Source organism: Halichoeres trimaculatus, unplaced genomic scaffold, assembly GCF_033239565.1.
Source record: "Halichoeres trimaculatus isolate MK-OKI-2021-1 unplaced genomic scaffold, fHalTri1.1 fHalTri1_scaffold_6, whole genome shotgun sequence".
In the NCBI taxonomy this organism is placed as follows: Eukaryota; Metazoa; Chordata; class Actinopteri; order Labriformes; family Labridae; genus Halichoeres; species Halichoeres trimaculatus.
The window spans coordinates 16285866-16310462 of NW_027437184.1; the positions used below are offsets into that span (position 1 = coordinate 16285866).

General features: G+C 39.2%; 1 protein-coding gene across 1 annotated transcript in view; it reads left to right on the forward strand.

Moving 5' to 3' along the window:
• LOC141792032 (sodium/potassium/calcium exchanger 3) overlaps positions 1-24597 on the forward strand; it is a 31670-nt gene continuing 7073 nt past the window's right edge. The window contains exons 1-8 of the mRNA XM_074672783.1: positions 1-484; positions 7651-7761; positions 21606-21682; positions 21873-21947; positions 22045-22129; positions 22721-22824; positions 22896-22970; positions 23080-23105. Coding sequence (XP_074528884.1) covers positions 382-484; positions 7651-7761; positions 21606-21682; positions 21873-21947; positions 22045-22129; positions 22721-22824; positions 22896-22970; positions 23080-23105 — 656 coding nt within the window. The 5' untranslated portion in view covers positions 1-381. The remainder of the gene's footprint in view (positions 485-7650; positions 7762-21605; positions 21683-21872; positions 21948-22044; positions 22130-22720; positions 22825-22895; positions 22971-23079; positions 23106-24597) is intronic.

Here is a 24597-nt window from a genome sequence, read left to right on the forward strand (position 1 = left end):
GAGAGAAAGAGGGGAAAAGAAAGAGAGGAAGGGAGAGAGGCACACACAGGTCTCAGAGCATGTCGCCTCCTGTTGCTGAAGCCCACTGTGGGATCTGCTGTCGACCTTTCAGGCTGAACACATGAACGCAGAGGACTTTGGTTACGAGACCCCGAGCTTTGTCGGACTGAAGCAGCACAGAGTCTGCTCTAAGTCTGGAGGGGGGAACCAGGCTGGTCTTTGAGGAAACCTTTTTGACACAACTTGGCAAAGAAGTCGCTTGCTGCTGCTTGAGGTTGTGTGTTGGTTTGTTCGGAGCAGCTCGCGGAGAGAAAGTGTGAAACAAGTGTCAGGAAGAGAGCAACAGATGTTTTTGGTGGCGGGTATGTGGCCGGCTGAGGAATGAGAGCAGCGGGGAGGCGCCGGCGGCCCTTCCAGCGGTTCTGCTGCTGTGGAGTCGGGCTGCTCGCTGTCGTTTGGCTCGCGCAGGTCATCCAGGCACCAGGTGAGACCTTAATATAGATATTACAGGCTGCGCGCGCCTGCTCGCGTGCATTCATGCACAGAAATTACTACGACATTCTTTGGCTTCATATTTACGATGAAAATTATATCACATTTATTTATGAAAACACAAACAAAAAACACTGATAAGTAAATAGTACACGCAATACAAATCATTGTTGAAGTGATAAAGTCATGATAAAAGATAAGTTAAAGCAGAAATAAGCTCTTCTGATTCTTATTATTAGGCTGGATGCTGAGTTAAAAATTGTTTCTTCTTCAAGCATCGAATGAGGGTCATTTGGATCATAGATTTGGCTAAAAACGCATGTGTCTACAATATTAAGATATTCAAATCTTGAAGAAGGTCCACATACAATGGTAATTAGTCTTACAATTAGCATTTGTTTGTAGAAAATGCTGGAGAATGCTTGTCCTCAGGCTATGCAGTGTCCCTTCTCCATCTGAAGCAAAAAAATCTCCCTGCTGAACAAAATATGGTGTAGAAATTCAAATATTCCTATTGGCAAGTTTTGCTGTCTCATTTAAGATCTGTGATTACAGAAAAAAAGTCAACCTAATGGCATTTAACTTTAAATACAAATAAAAATGTGGTTGCAGAATAGAAAAGTAAAATTCATACAATAAAAGCACTCTGCCATTAAAAACCTTTTCTCCAAAGATATAAATCTGCCCTAATCTGCCTGCAGTACACCTTGGGCTTGGTTGTAAATACCTGAATACTTTAAGTTTAATATTCTACGAGCCATCTCCCAGCTTCTGTCATCATGTTCACACTGCAGGAAGGTGACAGGTTGTTGATTACATAAAGCAGATGCAGACTCAAACTGTGGCATGAATAAATCCAATCACCAGGGAGAAGTCCAGTTAAAGGTTGTTCTCAATTCTACATGCATACAAAGAGGATTTTATTTTTTGTCTATGAGCATTACAAACCATGCTAAGGACTGATTTTTGTGAACATGTTAGTGTAAATGCAAAACTTGGTTTTCTGATTTCCCCGTGCACTGACCCCTCACCAATCCTCAGAGTGGCTTTAGCTTAAAAGACCTGGTACGTCACAAGTTCAGTACTACCAATGCAGATTGTGTGGTCTTGTGTATTCTAAACAAATGGATTGGATTTTATTTTGATTCAGGTGCACCAAGACCCCATTTCTCCGCACATGTTCTTTTACATTATATTTTAATTAAATGTGATATCAAAAATTAATTCACAGCCCTATGAACAGCCAGAAGTCATTCTTTTTTAATTTTATTTCATCAATACGTCTGAATAAGATACTTAACCAATGCATTTCGCTGCAGTGTACCTGACATCTTGCCCTCTGTACAGCTCATTATTCTCTCATCACCTGTATCTGGGTGGTCACACATTGTCACACTAATCAGCTGCTTCAGCACTACTCTTCCATTTTTCTGCAATCACTGCCCGTTTTGATGATATGAATATTTAAAAGGGAGCATTTGGTTTACTCTTTGGTTTCAGACCACATGCATAGTATCCTGGAAAACAAACCTGATCATGAACATTAATACTTCATTTAAATATGTGAGTGTGTCAACAACCAAGTGTTTTTCATATTTTGTTTTTACAGGACACACACACAGCCAATCCAAAACTAAACATTTAAAAGCACTAAACAAAGAATGTGGCCTGCTAATTTTAATACTGACAGGAAGGTTACTGACACAGTACTCAGTAAATAAAACACACACTATATCATTCTGAATGTCACTGTGTGAAGAGCCTTTTATGGATCTGTGGTTCCAACAATCATTTAACTATCATTAAACAGTAAATCTGATTCTGGAGGATGAACATTAGATTGGGTGTTGGTAAAAACACAGCATTGCAATAACAGCAGTCTCCAAGACACAAAATATGTAAAGACAGCATTGAACATTAGAGGCTTGCAAAAAGAAAGCTTTGTGAAAATTCTAAGAAAAAAACAATGAAACAGTTTAATTGATAACTTATAACACTGCTCATCCAATCTAACAAATGTTTTACATGTTTGTGAAGTTAAAGCCAACATTTTTTCTCCAAGCTAGCTTTTCTGTACAAGCCATGGAAGCAGCAGCACTGGTAAAAACTGACACACATATTCCTTTTCATATTCATTTTTAACACCACACCAAATTAACTGAAGTGAAGTATTTAGGAAAGTTTGGAAATATTGTCCCATTTTCAGTTTTTATTTCCTTGGATCTGTTTAAATGGTCAAAAAAATGTTCTGAATTGTGCTCCCTTTTTGGGCCGTTTAGGAGCAGTGGAAACAAACAGGAAGTATACTGTGCTTTTTAAATTTCATACGTCCTAGGAAACAGTATCTTCTGATCACACCCACAAAGAAACATCAATGTCAAGTCTGTGCACTCCTGATTAATGTCAATCAGACATTCACTCTTAAGTCCTGGTTTTGCTCTCAGTAACTTCTGAAGAAAACACTGGTCTGTTTAGCTGCTGCTGTTTGTTTCTAACATTGTCTGAGAGGTGGTGCTTCGATGGCTTTTCAGAGATTTGTTCGGTCTAATGCCTGTTATGACACTGAATGTGGCAGTGAGTTTAGAGAGCTTAACTGTGAAGTTTAAGGCAGGAAAGTCAAACTAGAAACTAAATCTAGCTAAATGAATAATGCTTTGATTGGAATCCCAGACTTAGGGTGCGAGTACCTCATTTCATCTGTAATACCCTCTGATATGATAGACGCTGCAGCATTAGACACCCACTGGTTTCTGGTTTTGTTGTGGTTTCTGTTTAACATTAACATTTGTGCCATTAAAGCGGAATAAATGAGAAATGAAGATGAATTGAATGTTAGATCTTTACACGACGGGCCTCCACTAATAGACAACTAGAAAAGCACTCAGAGAGCACAGACCTCCGCCAAGCAAATTGTGATTGTCATGCAACACTTTAGTCCTACTTTAATGTTTTACTCCCTTTCAGAAGACTGTCTGCTACAATTTGGTGTTAGTTGCAGGTTTGTACGATAATTTGTTACCTGACTGTTGAAAATTGTGATGACCCAATACACATTTCATATTCTGGATCTTAGTATCCAGAATATTGCCAGGATCTGGTACCTTTACATCCGTCAAAAATTATTGTGACCTTGTCTTGTATTGTTTTGCAAAGCAATCTGACCATTTATCGTGGAGTTATATACACATATGGTGAAAATGGCCCTATATCACAATGATAAAGAATCATTTAAAAAAATCCTGAATCCAGACGGTGATCTGGATAACCTCCAAAATTTAATCACTTCTTTCTTATCCCATTTTGAACATTTCCTGTAAATTTCATCTAGATCTGTTCCTTACTTTTGGAGTTATGTTGTTCACAGACAAACAAACAGACAAACTCTTCCAAAAACACAACCTCCCTGGCGGAGGTAATAATAATCTCTAATGCTGAATTAGGGTTATATCTTCATTTGTCTATATCAGTGGTTTTTAAAAAGAGTGGTTTGAATCTCACTTCAGATCAGATCTAAAATTGATAAGCTCTCTGTTCACTGCAACATGACATTTACAATCTTAACAATCTCAAACTGACTGTCAGTGGACTGCACTGTTATCTAAAAAGAGCCGGAGCTGAAGACTGAAGCAGTAGGTAAAAGGACTCAGATTTCGATGTGCCTGCCTGCCTTACCACTAAAGAGCACAGACTGCAGTCTCTCTGTGTGAAGGTGGTGAAAGTGTTTGAGGTAAGACCAAAGCAAGCCGGTCTGTCCAGTCGACGTGTGATTGACAGGATCAGATGTCTTGTTTCTGCTACATACAGAAACAACTGTGGTTTGACTTTCCTGAAGAAAATAAATTCTTGACAGAGGCTTTTGTCTTGTGATGATTAAAGAACTTTCTTCCTCTGAGTCTTGTTATATTTCAAAAAGGCTCTAATTAAAGTGAAGAAGTGACACCATTTGGTGTTTATTCACAGCATGTTTCAACAAGACATATGGCTGGGATTCTGACTTTTTCAAAACTTCAGCATGAATCTGTCCTAAAGTCTTTATTATAGTGACAATTGACTAAAAGATGAATTATGAATTACAGTATTTACACTCCTCTCTTCACTCATCCAGCTTGTTTATTTTGAGGAATGTGGCAGCAGGATTAAGATATTTCCATACAAACACCACATCTCATGTTTCAACAGCAGTCACCACAGATCCCTCTGTAACCCATTTTTTCTGTATTTACATTATAGACATTCGGCAGATATTATCTAGAGGAACAGTCACTGTAGCTGTGGAAATTACACACCATGAATCACAAAAATTATAAGCAGCCTCCTCGTGTTTACTTAAATTCAGTTTTCTGGTTTTATTTTTTTTCTGGTTGGCACGCCTGGACTTTCACTGTCTACACATTCATGAAGTTAAACATAAAGAAAAAGGGATAAATAGCTATAGGACCAAGTGTCACTTTTGTTTAGGCTCTCAGCTGCTCGACTGCTGCTGGGAGAAAGACTGTTTAGTGTTAGCTGCACCAGCGCCAAACACACTGGAAGATATAAAGGCCTGAATGGAATCAAAGTCTGGCTTTTGTAGTGGCAACTGTCTTGGAGACGAATAACAAATAGATTGAGTTTAAAAATGCGAGTACAGTGAATAAGGACTTTCTGTGGTACATTTCAAGCAGTCTATTAATTTTAAACAGTCATTACTGTAACATTCAAGGTACAATAGGTGTCTTCTGGGATGACATTTCACCTTCGCAGATGAGGCCATTTGTCTTGCACTGTTGTAGAGCTCAAGATTGGTCGATTTGCCTCAAGACTTAATAGGCTTTGGTCTTCTTTGGGATTTTTTTTTACTGTATCTTGATATCATCAGACAAAGAGCTGTTTGGATTGTATCCTAATACAACTTTGGAAATTTGCTTTCTTATTTTTTAAAAGTTCTGTGATTTAATGCCAAATGTCCTGAAAAGTCAACTATTATCTCGTTTGTAGTTTTAAAATATTCTTACTGCATGTGGTTTTGTGGAAATGGGCTTCTGTCAGATCAGTGCAGGGTGTCATCAAAGACTGTGTAAAACAATGAACAGGACAACAGCAATCTACTTCACAGATGGCTCTGTTGATTGGCTGAAGCAAAGGTCCTGAAGCCCAGCTCCTTCATTATAACAAATGTAACTTGGGTCACGCTAAAAAGTCACAGTACAAGTCAATTAAATGTTCCCTAAACATACTTTATGACTTCATAGGTAGTAGATACATGATTTATAATGTAAGTACTTATTTTACTTCAGTATGTAATGTTCAAAAGATGGTTGACAGTTCTTGCGGCAGATCTCTCTGGATTAGCTGGGTAGAGGAGGAATGTGGATTGTACCAAACCGAGGGATCGTTGGCTTTTTCACCAAGTTAAAAAGGTGTTTAGTGGAAGATGTGTGACGTCAATCACATTGCGTCTGGGAGAATCTTCGCCCCTTATGTCAGCGCCCATCGAGGTGGCACTTTGGTGTCATATCTCATGATGGGAGGAGATGAAGGCTTGTTGTATCAATAAGCAGTCCGTGGTCTTTACTTCTCTTAAAGCCTTGATCTTGTTGTGGTTTTCACACACTTTGGTCTTTAGTTTTGACTTGTTCTTTGTTTACGTGGCTCAGGGTCTTGTGTCATTTTTTTCTATACAAAGCCAAAGGTCGGGCGTTAGTACCATAATCCATTTTCTATGTCTGATATATCTAGAAGTGAATCAAGTGCAAGTCTTTAGAATACAAACTGAATATGTTACACAATCGACATTACATATTTTAGGTTTCCTTTTCCAATGCTGCATGATGTGGTTGTGTACTGGGGCCTGCTCCCAGTTCTAGGTGTGAAAATGATTCCCCTGCTCTGAAACCCTTTTTGAATTTCCAATGAGTGGGGCTGCTCTTGATGCCTCGACATGAAAGCCTTCACGTCTCCTCTCAACCACGAACCTCCGCCCTTGTGAAATGGGCTCATTGAGCTGTAAGGTACAAAGGGACTCTACAGCGCCTGGCAATCACCAAATGCATCAGACACCAAGCTGCCTCTTGAATGAGAGGACAGTGTAGAGTACAAAGTGTAATAACCACCTCACTATCTTCTCTGCACTTGGTGCAAAAACCTCTGTGGGTGATGGAGGAAATCTGTATTTTTTTCCTGTTGAAGAGGTGATGAGACAGTTCAATCTGTGGGGAGTTTTCCTCAGATGCCTCCATAGTTGAGCTGTAAAATCTGATACCCACACAGAGATTATCTATCGAGGAATGAAATCCAGAGCTGAAATAAACACCATAAAGATGTGTGAGTTGATGGCTGAGGACAGCTGACGGCAGCATGGGCTGTATTACTGAACAAGCCGCTATCTCTCTGAGCCAGAAACATGAGGCCACAGTCTGCTGGGTCAAGAATAACTCTGGAGACAACTGCTGCATGGGAAAAATGCAACAACAATACTTAGAGGATTTTCTGAAGATAAGTGTATACGTTGTAATTTAAAACTGCCTTAATATGGAATAGATTATTTTGGTTGGAGGCTGTATAAATAAAAAGATGGTGTCTGTTGATTGCACCGTCCTTCTGTAGGGATAATTAAAGTAAGTGATAAACAGAAAATCAACAGTGACCTCAGTTTTTGTTGTTCATTCCATCAAATACTTTGACAATTAACTGTACAATAAACAGCTCATTGTGTTTTTTGCAATCATGCTTTAGGCATCTTGTTAACTTTGATAAGCTTGGTGTTTAACTTTGTGTATTTGATTAGGTCTACAACCTTGTTGTCCTCACAAAACATGCCAGAATTCTTCACCTTGAATGCCATGTGTTAAAAAAAAAGAAAATGGGACATTAACTGGGAGATCCTTGGTTTGCATTCATACAGAGAAAATTAGGCAAATCTCACAAATGAAAAGTTGAAAGGGTAATATGTGTTATTTTTAGCTTTAGTGACAACAGTTGATGGTTATTTTTTGTTCTACGAGTGAAGAAAAAGCCACTAATCCAGCAATAGTGATCTAGTTATAAATAACATTTTTACCCACTGCTGAATCAAAGGCCAAAGATTTGTTTCTGAGGATATTGTGTGTGTGAGCTCTCTTCTATTAAAAAAGCTCACTGGTTTTGCCATGAAGTGTCTAAGATGTTGTTTTCTAACAGAGGCTGAGTCTTCTGTGTTCCTGCCGGGTGTGAACGATGAGACGCCGCGATGGACTCGCAGGCTGATGCAGGAGAACTCAGACAACCAGACTCTGGATCAGCCTCGGGCAGGTGAGTCTCTCTCTCACCTAGATAGTTTCCTTTTCTTCTTGAGATCACACAAGTAGATTCTCTCCAATACTGCCTACAGATTTTGTTCAGTGTTAGAAAGAAGCATGAAATAACAACAATAACTACACTCACAGGCCACTTTATTAGGTACACCTTGCTACGACGGGGTTGGACCCCCTTTTGCCTTCAGAACTGCCTTAATCCTTCATGACATAGATTCAACAAGGTACTGGAAACATTCTTTAGAGCAGGGGTGTCAAACTGATCCAGTAAAGGGCCACTGTGGGTGCAGGTTTTCATTCCAACCAAGCAAGAACACACCTGATCCAACAAATGAACCATGTAAAGACAATCCAGTTGATTGATTGAATGATTTGCGTCAGGTGTGTTTTTGCTTGGTTGGAAAGAAAACCTGCAGCCACAGTGGCCCTTTACTGGATCAGTTTGACACCCCTGCTTTAGAGAGTTTGGTCCATATTGACATGATAGCATCACACAGTTGCTGCAGATTTGTGGGCTGAACATCCATGATGAGAATCTCCCGTTCCACCACATCCCAAAGGTGCTCTATTGGATTGAGATCTGAGGACTGTGGAGGCCATTTGAGTACAGTGAACTCATTGTCATGTTTAAGAAACCAGTCTGAGATGATTCCAGCTTTATGACATGGAGCGTTATCCTGCTGGAAGTAGCCATCAGAAGATGGGTACACTGTGCTCATAAAGGGATGGACATGGTCAATAACAATTCTGTGGCTGTGGACTTAAAACCATGCTCAGTTGGTACTAAGGGGCCCAATGTCAGCCTGAGCCGTTGATACAAGGCAGGATTGATCCATGCTTTTAAGTTGATGCCAAATTCTGACCCTACCACCTGAATGTCTCAGCAGAAATCCAGGCTCATCAGACCAGGCAATGTTTTTCCAATCTTCTATTGTCCAGTTTTGGTGTTGCTGTGTGAATTGTAGCCTCAGTTTCCTGTTCTTAGCTGACAGAAGGGTCACCCGGTGTGGTCTTCTGCTACTGTAGCCCATCTGCCTCAAGGTTGGACGTGTTGTGTGTTCAGAGATGCTCTTCTGCAGACCTCAGCCGTAACGAGTGGTTATTTGAGTTACTGTTGCCTTTCTATCAGCTCGAACCAGTCTGTCCATTCTCCTCTGACCTCTGGCATCAACAAGGTATTTTGGCCCACAGAACTGCTGCTCACTGGATATTTTGTCTTTTTGGGACCATTCTCTGTAAACCCTAGAGATGGTTGTTGGTGAAAATCCCAGTAGATCAGCAGTTTCTGAAATACTCAGACCAGCCTGTCTGCCACGTTCAAAGTCACTTCAATCACCTTTCTTTCCCATTTTGATGCTCGGTTTGAACTGCAGCAGATTGTTTTGACCATGTGCAAGCCTAAATGCAATTAGTTACTGCCATGTGATTGGTTGATTAGAAATTTGTGTTGACGAGCAGTTGGACAGATGTTCCTAATAAAGTGGCCAGTATACAATGATATAACATCAAAATGTCAGTATGTGTTGTGATATGTGATGTTTTCTGTTAGAATTCAAATGGAATATATTTTTTTAGCCAATTCAATTGGTTGTTTTCTCCAAGGGTGGTTAGGGAATGAAGGTGAGTGATGATAAAAAACAAATGACACCCAGGGTAAATGGGAAGATACTAGGCATAAGCAAAGTTTCATCAAGAAACTAAGACAAATGGGCGACATAAAACAAGCATCAAAATATTTAAAAAGAGAAGAGTATCACTTCCTAAGAAAAACAAAAGAACACTTTAACCCAAAATTAAAAAAAACAAACAAAAAAAACAAACAAGAAATGAACTGGGAGCACAGGAAGGAAAGAGAAAACACAACAAAACAGCCTGACAGGCATGTCACAAATGTCTGTCTGATAGAGATTGGTCATAAAATGATGTAACAGTGCTGATCATATTGCTGTCATATTGTCATACACCTAGCTTAATCTGACGCAGTCCAATACAGCAGTGGAGATAGTGCAGTGATAAAACCTCATAACCAGTTGTGCTGATAAAAAACGTTGGGTGAGTTGTATTGTAGACTGATGTTTTTATGTTTTTATCTTGTCTACCCTAGTTGTCAAGTTTATGTAAGGCTTGACATATATATGTGTGGCATGTACAGGTAAACAAAGAAGGCAGAGTGTTCCAGAGATTTGTGCCTCTTCCCTGCAGGTGAACTGAAAGGTCATGTGTGTTCGTCGACAGGAGAGTGTAGCCAGTGACTGAAGGAGATGTTTGAGATGAGGCTGCTGGACTGAGAGTCAGATTCAATTTTATAAATTTGATTTCTAAGCATGCTTGTTAGCTAAATAGTTTGAAAGGATTGAAACTGCTCTTCATGAAATTGTAACTGGAACATGCCGACAATCTGCGGCTGCAATCAGCCCTCTGCTGCTCTGGTTTTAAGGCTGATTGCTGCATGGCTGACATGAGCCTCATTCATCACCACTGACAGTTTTATTATAACAAATTCAGATAGAGAGGAAAGCTCTTTATTGTTGGGTGTAGATAATAGCACAGAGAAGCTAAAATAACCTGGCTGCTTAATGAAAATTATCTGCTTTACTGACGATACAGTGCTGTAGCTTCAGGTCATTTGCATTTACTCCATTACTGTGCTAACATCGAACGGTCTGTCTCTGTGCTGTATTGTATGCAAACTGCACAGTAGCTGTCAGGCACAATTCCAGGGGCATTGTCACAAAAGTGCATGCAAATCTATTTATGATAATACCATGGAAATAGCCTGTTAGCAGCACACTCCTAAATACCACCTGCGGTGTGCTCTCTCTACTTATACGCAGTACATATATGATGAATAATTCAACGCTTATGCTATAGAGTTAAACACTTCGGTGACATAACAATGCATGCAAAAACATATTCATGTGGCAGCAGAAGATCATTTAAACCTTCTGTGTACAAAGTCTCAAAAAGGTTTCACTCGCCACAACCATCAGGAAAAGTTCAAGATTTTACAGACTGACATATAACTCATAAAACATGAAATAAACAAAAACTGGAAAAGCACTCAGTGAGCACAGACCTCCACCAAGCATATTGTGATTGTCACGCAACACTTTAGTTCTACTTTAATGTTATACTCCCTTTCAGACTGTCAGCTACAATTTAGTGTCAGTTACAGGTTTGTACGTTTGTTACCAGACAGTGTTGAAAATTATGATGACCCAGTACATATTTCATATTCCAGATCTCAGAATCCAGAATATTGGCAGGATCTGGATCATACTTTTACATCTGTCAGAAATTATGGTAACCTTGTCTTGTATTGTTTTTCAAAGCAATCCAACCATTTATCATGGAGTTCTACACACTTAAGGTAAAAACAGCCCTATCTCACAATGATAAATAATCCTTTAAAAAAATCCTGGATCCAGACAGTGATCAGGATCATATCCAAAATTTAATCACTTCTTCCTTATCCCATTATGAACATTTTCTAAACATTTCATCAAGATCTGTTCCTTACTTTTTGAGTTATGTTGTTCACAGACAAACAGACCAACTCTCACAAAAACAAAACCCCCGTAGCGGAGGTAAAAACAAAAACTTGTTTTTTTCTGAACAAGAATTGACCATGTTTGGACAAGAGCTTGGCACTGGAGAGCATGAAAAGACTGGCAAATTTAGAGCTATCAGAGCTTCTCAGTCTTTGCCCATGGCTGATTTATTAGCTGCTGAATGATCTCCACAATGTTATGGTTGGAGCTAAATATCCGCCTGTCTATTAATCCATTATCTCCTGTGTATCCCATTCAAGGTCCTGGGTAGTAGCTAAATAGTATTTATTCGTATATAAAGGATTTCTTTATATAAAGGGACCCTTATTGCCCTTTTTCAAAGAAACTTCTTAACACAGTATGTACTGAATCTGCCGTCCTTACTTCCAGATAAGCAAACAGTAATTAACAACAACCCTTTTCTTATATAATTCCCCAGCAGCAACATAAAATAAGATCTACCATGTGTGATCTTTTTATCTTGTCTAGCCTAGTTATAAAATCTATGTAAGGCTAGATATGTTTATCAGTGCTCATGTGTGGCATGTGCAGGTAAACAAAGACGGCAGAGTGTATCAGAGACTTCTGCCTCTCCCCCTGTAGGTGAACTGTGAACAGGCCAGTTATATTCACCCTTCAGTGTTGTAGTGTTGGTGCTCCAGTGTCTGCTTTCACATTGTGCTTTGGTGTTGTGGAAGCATGAAAGGAAAACACAGAGTGGTAGCTTCATATATACACAGAAGAACTCGTACATGCATGCCTACACATGCACAGCTCTGGCTGCCTGCTGTAACAGCTCACAGTCATCCTGTGGCATCTTTGTAAGGCCTCAGTTACTACCACCAATCCTAACCCAGCAATGGGACGACTTGGCCCTACCATTCTGTTCCCAATACATTCTTAATGAAGGAAAAACATCTGTGGAAGTCATCAATGACACCTTCAGAGATAAAGTTCAGCTAACGGTGTATCACTGGCCTGTCACGTTTACTGAACCCCTCAATAATTATGACTGAGATGTGTGAATGAAACAAATTCAACCCCGAAAAGTCTGAAGTTGTAATCTTTTGTTTGGGCTCTCATGGGAGTTGGCCCACTTTGGGAGACAGAAACATCAAATACAATTTGGCAAAATTTAAACATTTAAGAATCTGCCTTTCAGTGAATGCAGCCAAGACTTTTATGCATCCTATGATCCTTTCCCATGTGTCAGACTGTATTACATGCTGGGGCCAGGCTGGGGAGATAGTCATTAAACCACTGAAGTCTCTTTATAAACAAACCCTAAAGATATCAGACAGAAAATCAATACAATACCACCACTGCAGGATACCGGCGGAACAATATCTTTTGAGTTTTTAGGACTTTAGGATGTTTTCAAATTTACGTCTTGTGTATTAAATTGTAAATGGTTTGGCCCTGCCTCCACTGTGTCAGTTTGTCAACTTCCGGTCAGTGAACTCCAATGAATCCACAAGGATATCTTCTTTTAAAGATTGCTATATACCACTGATTTTATAGAACTGCTTTTAACTTGAACTACAATATGTCTGTGTGTGTGTGTGTGTGTGTGTGTGTGTGTGTGTGTGTGTGTGTGTGTGTGTGTGTGTTGGGGGTGGAGGCATATGTTTGTTTTACAACAAAGAAATGATTTAATTGTGACCCCAAAGGACTGCAGATGTAAATTAGCTGTAAGCTAACTGTGTTACAATGCATCAAATGGTGACATTAATGTTAAATATTGTACATGGTTCCTTTATAACTAAACTAAATTAAATAAAAAACAAAAAAGTGGTCACTTTTGGAAGTGAAGTGTAACAGAGGTCTCTTCAGTCTCTGTTAGTGCTGGAGCAGATATCTGGGGATTTGGTCATCTAGTGTTACAGCTTCAAGTTCAACTTTATTTTTTTGTATATGGCACTTTTCATGCACTTGTGCAACGCAAAGTGCCTCACAGAGGATAAAAACAAAAAACAAAACAAACACAAAACATTGTTTTTTATTGCACAGATAGACCATGGTATGCTGTGATTTCAGAATAAAAACACCAAATGCACAACAAAGGATGAGCCTTAGGGGTAATTCAGCAAATACACTTTATTCAGGTTTTGTTTATGGTGTGTATGTGAGTGTGTGTGTGTGTGTTTGTGTGTGTGTGTGTGTGTGTGTGTGTGTGTGTGTGTGTGTGTGTGTGTGTGTGTGTGTGTGTGTGTGTGTGTGTGTGGGGGGGGGGGGGGGGTTGATTTGGCCGCACCACCTATGAGGAGCACATAATAAGTTGACTACGCTTTGAGATCATTATGCTCATTAAAAGGAGAAAACAGTTCAGTATAAATTAAAAGCTAACGTGAATATCACTTACCTCTTACCACTTCACACCATCACTTATCACTTACCTGTAGTAGCTGCTGTATTTCATGGTTGGGGGTTTGTAAATTGGTATTATTAACCCCTTAATGCCTGAATGAATGAACAATTATAAAAAAAGATTGTTTTTATATGTTTTTGCATTCTCACAAGTTAAATCGAGTGGAGATTGTAAATTTGAGTATAGTACACGCAATAGTTATAACTAAGTAAGATTACATATATAGACATGAGGAGTTCACCCCGTGACCAATACATTGTGACATAGTGGATCTAATATGATCTGTGGGTTTGATTCATCTCCTGCGTCTGCCTCCTTACATGGTCAAGACTGCATTCAGTGTCACTCTCACATGCAGGTATTGGCTTTGTATGAACTAGATTTATTTCCTTGTTTCACAGTGTCATGTTGTGTATGCTTTAAGTTTTAGAGTTCTTACAGAGCATATTCAAACCATTAAATGGCTTAAGAAGAAGAAAAAAGAATTTCTTTGAGATGTAGAGATACACCTGCATGGACACGATTGAGTCCAGAGCTTTGGGACTGTAAAAATAAACCCTTGGGCATACTTCAGGGATGACTGATTTGACACTTCCTGGAAATTGACACGATACAGGCACCTTGCTGTCTACACATCCTCTTCTGTGATACCTCATTAAATCTTTTTTTTTTCCACACTTAAGCCTGAAAACGAGACTCAGTGTCTCTGTCTCTACCTCTGCTCCATTTGCTCCACACAGCTGTTTGTGTCTTTCTACCTGATAACACACTTAACCTTTATTGAGTTTCTGCTTTGCAAACAGATCTCCCTCATTATCTTTGTCAAAGACGCCGGTGTACTGCAGGCTGGATCCTTCTCTGTGGTAAGACACTGGAGACGAGTGGTAGAACAAAGGCTGGACAGGTAGTATGAGACCCAGCAGTGAGTCCAGGCTCAGGCTGCTGCCTCTTCCTCAGCAGGCCGCCTGGCAGTGATTGCATAATCTGTAGTGTGATTAAAGAGCCAGGCCTGAGCCTTGCGGGATATTATCTCGGGGATAGCACGGTAACATTCAGCCCCAGGCTCTCGCTTTTCCTCTCTTTTCATCCCTATGCTGCTTAACAAGATGGAGACGGTGTGACCCGCCTTCGGAGACCACTGTTGCTAGGCAACTGAATGCTAAATTTTGAAACCCAGACAATTCTGTCCTTCAAGCATTAAAAGTGCAAAGCAAAGGTCTAAAAATAGAGCCTGAGGAGAGGGAGATGAATCCAGATGATGTAAATGAGGCTAAAGGCTCATACTGTGAGTCGTCGTCCAGGCTTGTTGTTGTTTGTTCTGGCAGGCGATGGTCAGCTGGGAATAGTATTTTTCCACAGTAATATTTTTGTGGTATTTATGGGAAAGCATCAAGAATAAGAAGCTGGCAGATTATGTGACAGAAACTGTCTTCAAGTAGTCCAAGGAACTTTGTCAGGCAAGTCAGATTGTGGAGGCAACACAAAGCAAACATCAAGAAATGTTTTGGAAAATTCAAAGCAGAGTGTTGGATCTTACTAACTCCCTTTTCACTCCCTGACCGGCGTAAAGAGCGTCAAAGGCAGAGGTTGAGGCTGAGTGTCCTTAAAAGGAGGATGTTTCCAAAAGCTTGTGAAGACGATGATTGATGACGGCACAGAAGAGAACGCAACACCCTGAGCTGTTTTGCCTCCCGTTCTGCACGCCACAACATGATGTTTAGTGTTTTTATTGACAGGGGAGCAGTTTGAAGTCCTGCTGTTGTTTCATTAATGATGTATTCAAACTGCCTCAAAGGAAAGTAAATCAAAGATCAAATGCATAATTGAATTTACATTACACACCTAGATGAAACATTTATTTTTTCATTCCTCATGAAAAATTCAGCCTCGTTGCAGAGGTGTGTGTGTTTGCGTCTGTGTGTGTGTGTGTGTGTGTGTGTGTGTGTCCTCCCAGTTGTAGTTTTCCTTGATGCATGATACGACTCTACTCGGCTTGCCTAGTCAATATCGTAGCTTGACTCCTGGACGCCCCTTACTTTCAGGTCGATAACATTTTTCTGCCCCTTCATTCAGCCACACTAACCCCTGCCCCCCCCGCCCAGCAGTGAGCTCAGCTCCTTACAGTACAAGCTGTCCCCCTCAGTGCTGGTTTCACTTTAAATGCCATCTGAAAAAAGTGTTGCTCAGCACTGACCTCTCACCACTGCTGCAGGACTTATTGATCCAGAAATAGATAAAATACAAATATAATACAAGTTAAAGGTAGATCTGTCTCCTGTGAAAAACGTGGCAGCTCTGACACTGCAGCATGACCTGGCTTCAACAACAATGAATTTATTATCACTCCATCATTTGCTATTTATCATTTCCTGCCCACTGTTTTTAAGTCTCTCCTTCAAATTGGGAAACAGAGTTGCTGTAAAGGTTGTGGTGGACTGAGCTAAAAGCTAATAAAGTTTTATACAGCCAATGCTCAGTATGTTAAGCCAGACAGCAGGTGCATGAGGGTCTATTTACACAGTGCCCCTTGGCAAACACTGTCCCGTTTGAACATATGCCCCCCGATTTTTAATGACTGTGAAGTTAATAAAAGTTATTTTAGGTTGTGAGTCCTTACTTTCCTTTTTTTCCTTAGTCCCTTTCTGACAGAAGAAACAACAAGAAAACAACCAATAAGCTTTCTTTACATCCAACATAAATCGACTTAATATATTGTTTAAAAAGAGGTAAAGAAGCTCTTAGAGTGAGGGGGCATAAATGACAGATACATCATGTCGTAAAGTCACAATGTCTGTGACATTCACTGTAAAATTACTGCTTGAAAACACAGTTTAGGGCTAAAGATTACATCTCTTTTTTCTATGGACTCTTCCTTAACAAGCTACAGATACTGTAATGTGATTCGTTTCCCCAGCACAAACACATTTTTTGATTGTGTTAATTCATCGCTAATTGTGGAAATGCAACTTTTAGAAACTTTTAGTTTCTTTTTTGTTACCAAGGAGGTGACTCTTACCTTTTTGGAACATTTTTTTGTCTTGAACGAGAGTTTATGATGTTTCACCTTAAATGGAAACAAGGGAAATTTCAGCAACATGCTCACCTTTATTAGGCATGGCCCTGTTGTCAGCTGTTACAGATACTAAAGAGGGAGTATAATGCTTTCCCATATTTTAAACATGGATACAAAGCAACAATGCTCAATGATCAAACATTGGCAGGTTTTCAAACCACTACATATATGTTGTAGAAATCCTGAAATCTTTCTGTACAGTACCCCTTCTCAGAATAACTTCATAATGTTCATAAAGTAGCATCGGTATTAAATTAAATCCATTTAATGAACAGTTAATATCCTCTCAGAGAGCCATAAATATAGAGAAATAGAGAGAAATATATAATCAATACTAAAATGAAACTTGAGTTGAAGGGATCTAACAATATAAAATGAAATCCCTAAAAGCTGGTGAGTTGTTTTTCAGTTTTGACAAGAGACAGACTTAAATCACTCCAGCTGATCCTGTGCATCAATCACATGTGATCTCAGAGGTGACTTGATCAACGTGTTGCATCTGCAGGCGGAGAAATCTTTGGATAACTTTTCAAAAAGGAGGTTTGAGCTTATCAGAACAAAATTTCAAGATAAATAGAAATAGTACCTAAATTAAAGAAGGAATTTACTGAGCATTTTCAACTAGTTATGAAACAAGCTGGAATTAATTTTGATGACATGCACTTTAAGAAGAAGATTAATTTTTCCTTCAAAACAAAAGGCCATGTATATACCATATATACCTATTTGTGTTTATTTATTTCCCACTTTCTATCTGAATCTCTGGAAGTCAACTGGAAAATGCTAGATTTATGTATACACAGTAAAAAAAATTGATGGTTTGAGCTACATGTAAAGTTAATGTAAGCCACAAAACTGTATAAAACTACCTTGCAATTTGATTGCAATTTGCAATTTCAAAATGACAAAGATGACAGAAACGGGCTGACAAAAATCATTTTTTATCAGCAAAGCTGTTTTCAAATGGCTGTTAGCAAGGAAACTGGACCCACAAGATGTGGCGTACTAGCTAATATGATTTAATCTGAAGAATCAGTGGAGGTCAAGGACAAAAAAGAGGGGAAGGCCAAGGAGTCTTTAAAGTCTGATGAGAAACTTCTGAGAGTTTTCTTCTTCTTGAGAGACCAGCAAGTACTGGTCTCAGCATCTGGCAGCTTCGTGGAGATCTGTGTCGGCCCTTCTATGGTCCAAAGAGGCCTAATCAGGAAAAATGTTTTGGGGGGTAAGGGTAGCAGCCAAGAAACCACTTTTTGGAAGGGAAACTATGTCCGAGGGCTCAGATATACAGCTCAAAGCTCACAAAGATTGGGATAAAATTGATGGAAAAGAGAGTTAAGAAGGGGTGAATCCAAGTTTGAAATTGTTGTCTTATCAATGACAGTTTGTGAAAGGAGGAGTTAAAGAGATGGGAGCAGAGCGCCTGAGGAAATGATGAAAAATCCAACTGAGCATATGTTATGCTCAACTTTTGTGAATATACTCCCAGTATTTGCTAGTTGTAACTAAATAAAAAGTCTCAGAAATAAATGTGGACGATAATATGTATTTTATTTGAACAGAGGAAGCCATTGTGGAATTTAAAAGACAAAGTTTGGTTTTAAATGTAACAAGCTTCAATAATACAGAGGTATTAGTGGGTTTAGAGCTTTTTTGGTACATTGGCACAAGATATGGTATGTTAAATAAAAAAACAAAACATTTTTTAAAATGTTTTTGTGCTTGATCTGCAATACGTATGAGTGGAAGAGCTTTGCCGAAGCATATTTCTGCCAAGCAGTCTTCAGCTAACCAGTCCTCCTTCTCTATGTGTCTGTGTCTCGTCTCCCCCCGTCCCTGCTCTCAGACCTCTCCTGAGGTTTGTAAGGAAAATAAATATTTTTAGACATTGAGGTCCAGCGCTGCTGTCACTCTCTTTTTTTAAACCCTTCATAAACCATGGGAAACACATATTCACCTCCCCCCTTTCTCACTGTTCATGTAATTGCCCTGCCTTTAGACTTCTACTGCCACCCATGAAAACACACACACACACACACTCACACACACACACACACACACACACACACACACACACACACACACACACACACACACACACACACACACACACACACACACACACACACACACACACACACACGCAGAAGCCCCCAGGGAGAGGGTCGCCATAGCAACTACCTTTACCAGCGAAACTCCTCCAAGCATCCATCTGAGTCTACATGTCACCGCCTGGCTTTTTTCTCAGTCCAGAATAACCTGAGAGTAAATGTTTTAGGGCAGAAAGGGAAAGTGAAAGAGTTCAGTAGGAAGACGAAAAAGACAACGAAGAAGAAGGAGAAGTTTTAAAAAAAAAAAATCCCAGAGAGCAAATCCAACAGCTGATCAGCTTTACAGAAAGACACAAAATACAACTTCACATTTACAGAACAATGACCTGACAGAAAGTTCACCTGCTTACCTTTTTTAATGTAAGGTGTGTGCATTACCAACAGACAGAAAACAGGGTCCTCCCTCCTTTATGTAAGTTAAAATCAAATTAATTTCTCTTATTGGTGTTTTCATGTTCAAATAATTCAACAGTTTATTATTCCAATTTTTCTCTTTTTTCTATTATTTTCCCTTCAAACAAAATAGAAAACTAGACTAGATTAGGAAAAAGGAAAAGGGGCTCTTTTCTGTCCTTAATAAAACAATGATATAAAACTAACTTCTGAACCTTTAAAGTCATGCACAAGAATCAGCTGTAACACACAGGCACTCCTGTCTTTGCCAAAGAAACGCTGTGTTACTCTCTGGCGTGGACACAAACGTGTAAACATTTCAGCACAAACATTTACATTTTCTAACAGAACATTTCTCCTCCTCAGCACCATATGGCCTCTGCCTCTCCTTCTCCCTAACACCACGGTGTCTGGAGGATCTCATCCCAAACCGATGATCATAAGAGACCTTCTCTTAATCCGTTCAATCTGGTTTTCAGTTTCTGTGGCGCAGCACGCACAGTGCCGGCTGCACTCATTGTGTGCATGTCGACCCACTGTTGTCTCACCCAGCAGAAGAGCTATTTATAGCTCCACGCTCCCCAGTAGTTTGAATTCATGGAGCTCGGCTCAGAGTTGTAAATTGGAAATGTACCCCACACCCCAGGCTCACAGATGTAACATCAGGGGAATGCAGGAGGCAAAAACACCATTAACATTTTTGAAAACATCTTATACACTCAAGGAAAGACAGGAAGCAGCTGCTAGTTTCATTTCCACCTCACTTCCTGTCTTAATCTTCACAGCTCCCTAAGCAAGTGTGTGTGCATGATGCTGCTGTCAGTTTACAGTGTCTGAAAGTAATGGTGCTAAAAAGAAGGCAGATGGGTTGAGACAAAATTTAACCATCATTTCTCCCTTACATTGTCATGTTCGATTTACACTCACACAGATTGTAGAAATCCCTGAATATGTCTGTTATCTGCTCAAACCTGTCTGTAGTTGATATAACACAAGATCTTCTGACACAACTGGTTTGTGTCACATTGGAAGGACAGACCTCAAACACCAAGGTCTGCCCATAACTCTGCTCCTGATAGGCCTCTGGGAGCCTGGCCAATCAGAGGGGAGTAGGGGTGGGAATCGAAAACCGGTTCCTGTTAAGAATCGATAAGATATGTTTCAATCCCTTATCGATTCTCTTATCAATTCTTTACATTGTGCTGGAGCCACCGGGCCTGCAGCTATCTTAGCTTAGCAGTTAGATAACATTTCTCAAGAAAACTCTTGATTCAGGATTTTCAGCTTGAAGTTTTACTGAAGAACTGACTTCATAAAGAAATTTACATTACTCTCTTTCAGGAGATTCATATCCAGTGCATTCAAAATAGTATAAATGACCTTATTTACCAAAATAACAAAATAGCGCAAGCTTGATGCTAACGTATAAGGGAAACTGCATTGATATGCTAGCAGTTAGCATACATCAGTATAACTCTAGCTTCAGAATAGAATTTCAACTTTCATCACAGAAACATATCACATCAACTATTTGTAAAAAATACTGAGAATTTCAAATGTCAAAAGCTAACAGACAATTGAAAGGCTCATGGCTGACTTCATAACTACGGAAAGCTTCCAAACAACTTAAACCATTGCTATAACCACTTTGAGACACTAGATGGCCTACTTGACTTATTAATATATTACAACACAGTACATCAACGTCACACTGTGTGCAATTTTTACCTGTTTCTGTATAACTATGCCCAGAAATATCCAGACTCAGGGACCAATTACATTTTATTCACTTACAGTACAAACTCAATTAAATGTTATTGACACAGAAAATCTGTAAAGCTACTTTTTGTACCAAGAAAATGCACAACAGATATTGATAAGGGCATCGGTTTTGACAAGATCTTATCAATTCCCATCCCTGGAGGGAAGGGGATTTTTTTGACACAGGGAGCTGAAAAGAGGGAGCAGTTAAAACAAAGTGTCAAACAGAGGCTGAAATAAGGGTTTTCTGAAACACTGACAGCTGGGATAGGCTCCAGCCACCCACGAACAGGATAACAGGATAAGCCATTCTGAAAATGAATGAATGAATGAATGAATGAATGAATGAAACACCAATGTGGCATTTTTTACTTTGTTTTGTTTTTGTAAACTGTAAATCATGCAAAGCTTTTAAAGAGGTACCAGAGGAACAATGTTCTGAAATATCCAAATTAACTGGTATATTCAAGTTATTATTGGGTATTGATTATATACTTGCAGCTTGCATAGTATGCTAGTTTTCACATGGAAATAGCTGATATGTATTTAGTTTGTAATGCATTTATTTACATGTTTGTCTTCCTGCAGCTATCCATGAGTTTCCTGAGGACATCTTCACCAAGGAGCAGAGGAAGAAAGGGGCTGTTTTACTGCATGCACTCTGTGTGAGTATCGCACACATACAATCTGTAAAAGTGAAATAACTTCATTGATTTTTTTTACGCTTCACAGTGAGCATCAATATGAGAAGAAAATGCAGGAAGTTTGAAGTTTGAAGCTTTACCTTGATAAAATTTTCACGTTTTCATTTTTGTGTTGTGCTCTCTCTTACGAGCGCTCCTTTGTACTCTCCAGGCCATCTACATGTTCTACGCTCTGGCTATCGTTTGTGATGACTACTTTGTCCCCTCTCTGGAGAAAATATCTGAGGTGAGAAAAAAGTAGTGCACAGGCTTTTGATGTACTGTATAATCAATAATGATTTGATATGACAGTATTTTTCTGCTCGGTTGCTTTTATTTGTCAGAACTTGCAGCTCAGTGAAGATGTGGCTGGAGCAACGTTTATGGCTGCAGGAAGCTCTGCTCCAGAGCTTTTCACCTCTCTCATAGGTAAGTGGCAAGTTTTGTGAAAGCATGTCAAGACGTAATTACCTCTGTGCAGCTTTAATTTGAAATTTAAGTCCCAAACACAGCAGTACCAAAAGTATCCAGGAGATGTCAGCAGAGTGCAGTTAGATTTTACTCAGTTTAACAGATTTCCCTAAACTTTGGAGACTCCAAATTCAGAGTTATGTGTTGTGTTAAGATTAGATCAGATTTCTGTTAGATTCTTGACTAAGATCAGCCACTGCACTTTTCATATTGATTAAATCGCATAAATAAAATTTAAGCTAGGTAAGAAGTGCCTTAAAGATATGAACATGGTGATGATTTGTCTATGAGGAGACAATACAGACCATCCAACTGTAGCGTAAGGGGAGGAAAGGTGAGTTTCAGATTATTATAATAAATCCCACCGCTTTATAGTGAACTAGAGACTATTGAAATAATGTATGGGTGCGTTATTCTGACTGTTTGGATTAAATGTAAAAGATGGAGCCCACAGAGGCAGAAGGAAGACAGGTTATAGCACAAATTTCACCTAATCTTATGAAATCAAAACAAGGTACTTAATGGCTCACTTGATTGTCTTTCCTTCAGGCGTCTTCATCACTAAAGGAGATGTTGGCGTGGGTACCATCGTCGGATCAGCTGTCTTTAACATCCTGGTCATCATCGGTTTGAGTGGGATCTTTGCAGGACAGGTAGGAAAAACTATTAACGAGCAGATTCTTTGTGACTGAACACTTAATGTATGTGTGATTTTTCATTGCAGACAATAGTTCTGACCTGGTGGTCCCTTTTCAGAGATTCCTCCTACTACATCCTCTCTGTGCTGACGCTCATCATAGTAAGATGTGCTTTTTAACATATTCAGCAATATACATATTTATATATGTCAAGCTTTTATTCTGGCTGCTTCATTGTTTGTTGAAGAATCTGCTTTTTCCTCTCTTTAGGTTATCTATGATGCAAGAGTTGTCTGGTGAGTGCATGTAACTTTTATTTGTTTTTTCTTTTATTTCTTTAATGAATTACTGGAGGACTGAAGTACTAAATAACACTGCCTTCAATGCATTTATCAATTTGGTGGGAGTGATTTTGAGTTTTAATTTCAGGAGCAAATATCTTAAGAGTTAATCATGTGAGAGTATTGGCACACTGGTGAGAGTCAGAAAAGAGTTCTGGCCATGCTCATAGGACGATGAAAAACATTCACTTTTTACTGCGCAAGCCTTCCTCATTATATGATCCAAGTCCCCTACTTTCTGTTAATATTGTCACACATCAGAAGTGACTCTTAATCAGCTTTGCTCAACTGGCTGAAGTTGATAACCGTAAATAGATGCAATTACAATCAAGAAGATGAAGGTGTCAACAAGCTGAACAACAATCAGTGACTGTGGAGCATGTGTGATTGATTTCTTTCTTGATTTATACTCAACAATTGGAAAACTATGTGAACACGAGGCTCCTTTCAGAGCTGGTTGATTTCTGTGTCAGCAGAGGTAATGAGGAACACTTGATCTGTTTTTGACTGATTTTGTTTTTTCTGTGTGTGGGGGAGAGGAGTCTGTCAGTGAATTCAGTTATTTGAGGCTATAAGATTGGTTTGAAAATAGCTGCTCTGAATGTTTTCCACCATGTCCACCTCAGGCTCTTCTGTGAAAGGCTAGCTATTGTTGTTTGTGTCCCTGGTTTTAGTGAAAGAGTAGATTTATTCATGGACTTAATGTCAGCAGAGTATTCATTGGTGATCTAATGTGGCCTGTTAATTAAATTGTAGAGTGCCAAGCCGAGCGTGTCTTCAAGTACTTTACCCCGCCACTCTCCTTCTGAAAACAGTCTGTCAGATTTATGTCTTAGCTCATTTCATGTACTGCAAGTGAAGCTAAATCTCAGATGTAAGTCTGTACATTTGAAGGAGAGGACACACTGCGAAAACTGAAGTGTTTGTCTTATTTCGAGTACAATTTGTCTTATCAGAAAAACATGCTCCTCAAATTGCATGTATTACGATATTAGTCTTATAGTAGTACTCAGCCCTGTTTACTCAAAGGATCTGTTATCTTTACCAGTATCCTTAATCCTGTGTTTGAATCTCAAAAGTGCTAGACACTACATCAACCTTTAAAGACTACATTTCAAATGAGAAGTATTTCTTTTAAAAATGTAAGTTTTTGTTTTCATTGTCAAAGTATAGAATAAAATAATTCTTATTTATTTAATTTAGGAATTGACATAAAAAAATGACCTTTCTACTTCATCAAAACAACGAAAGTGTGATTTCTTTAGCTTGTATTTACATTGTTCTGGCATCACGAGCACTCATCAAACTTTTACTCAAATACTGTTTTTTTCTGAATCTTACAAAGGTTCTTGATGTGTTTAAGGTTTTCCAAGGGAGACCTGCACAGCAAACCAAGCTAGGATAACAAGGATACCACCCTGTTTACTGATAACAAACCAGTTCACTT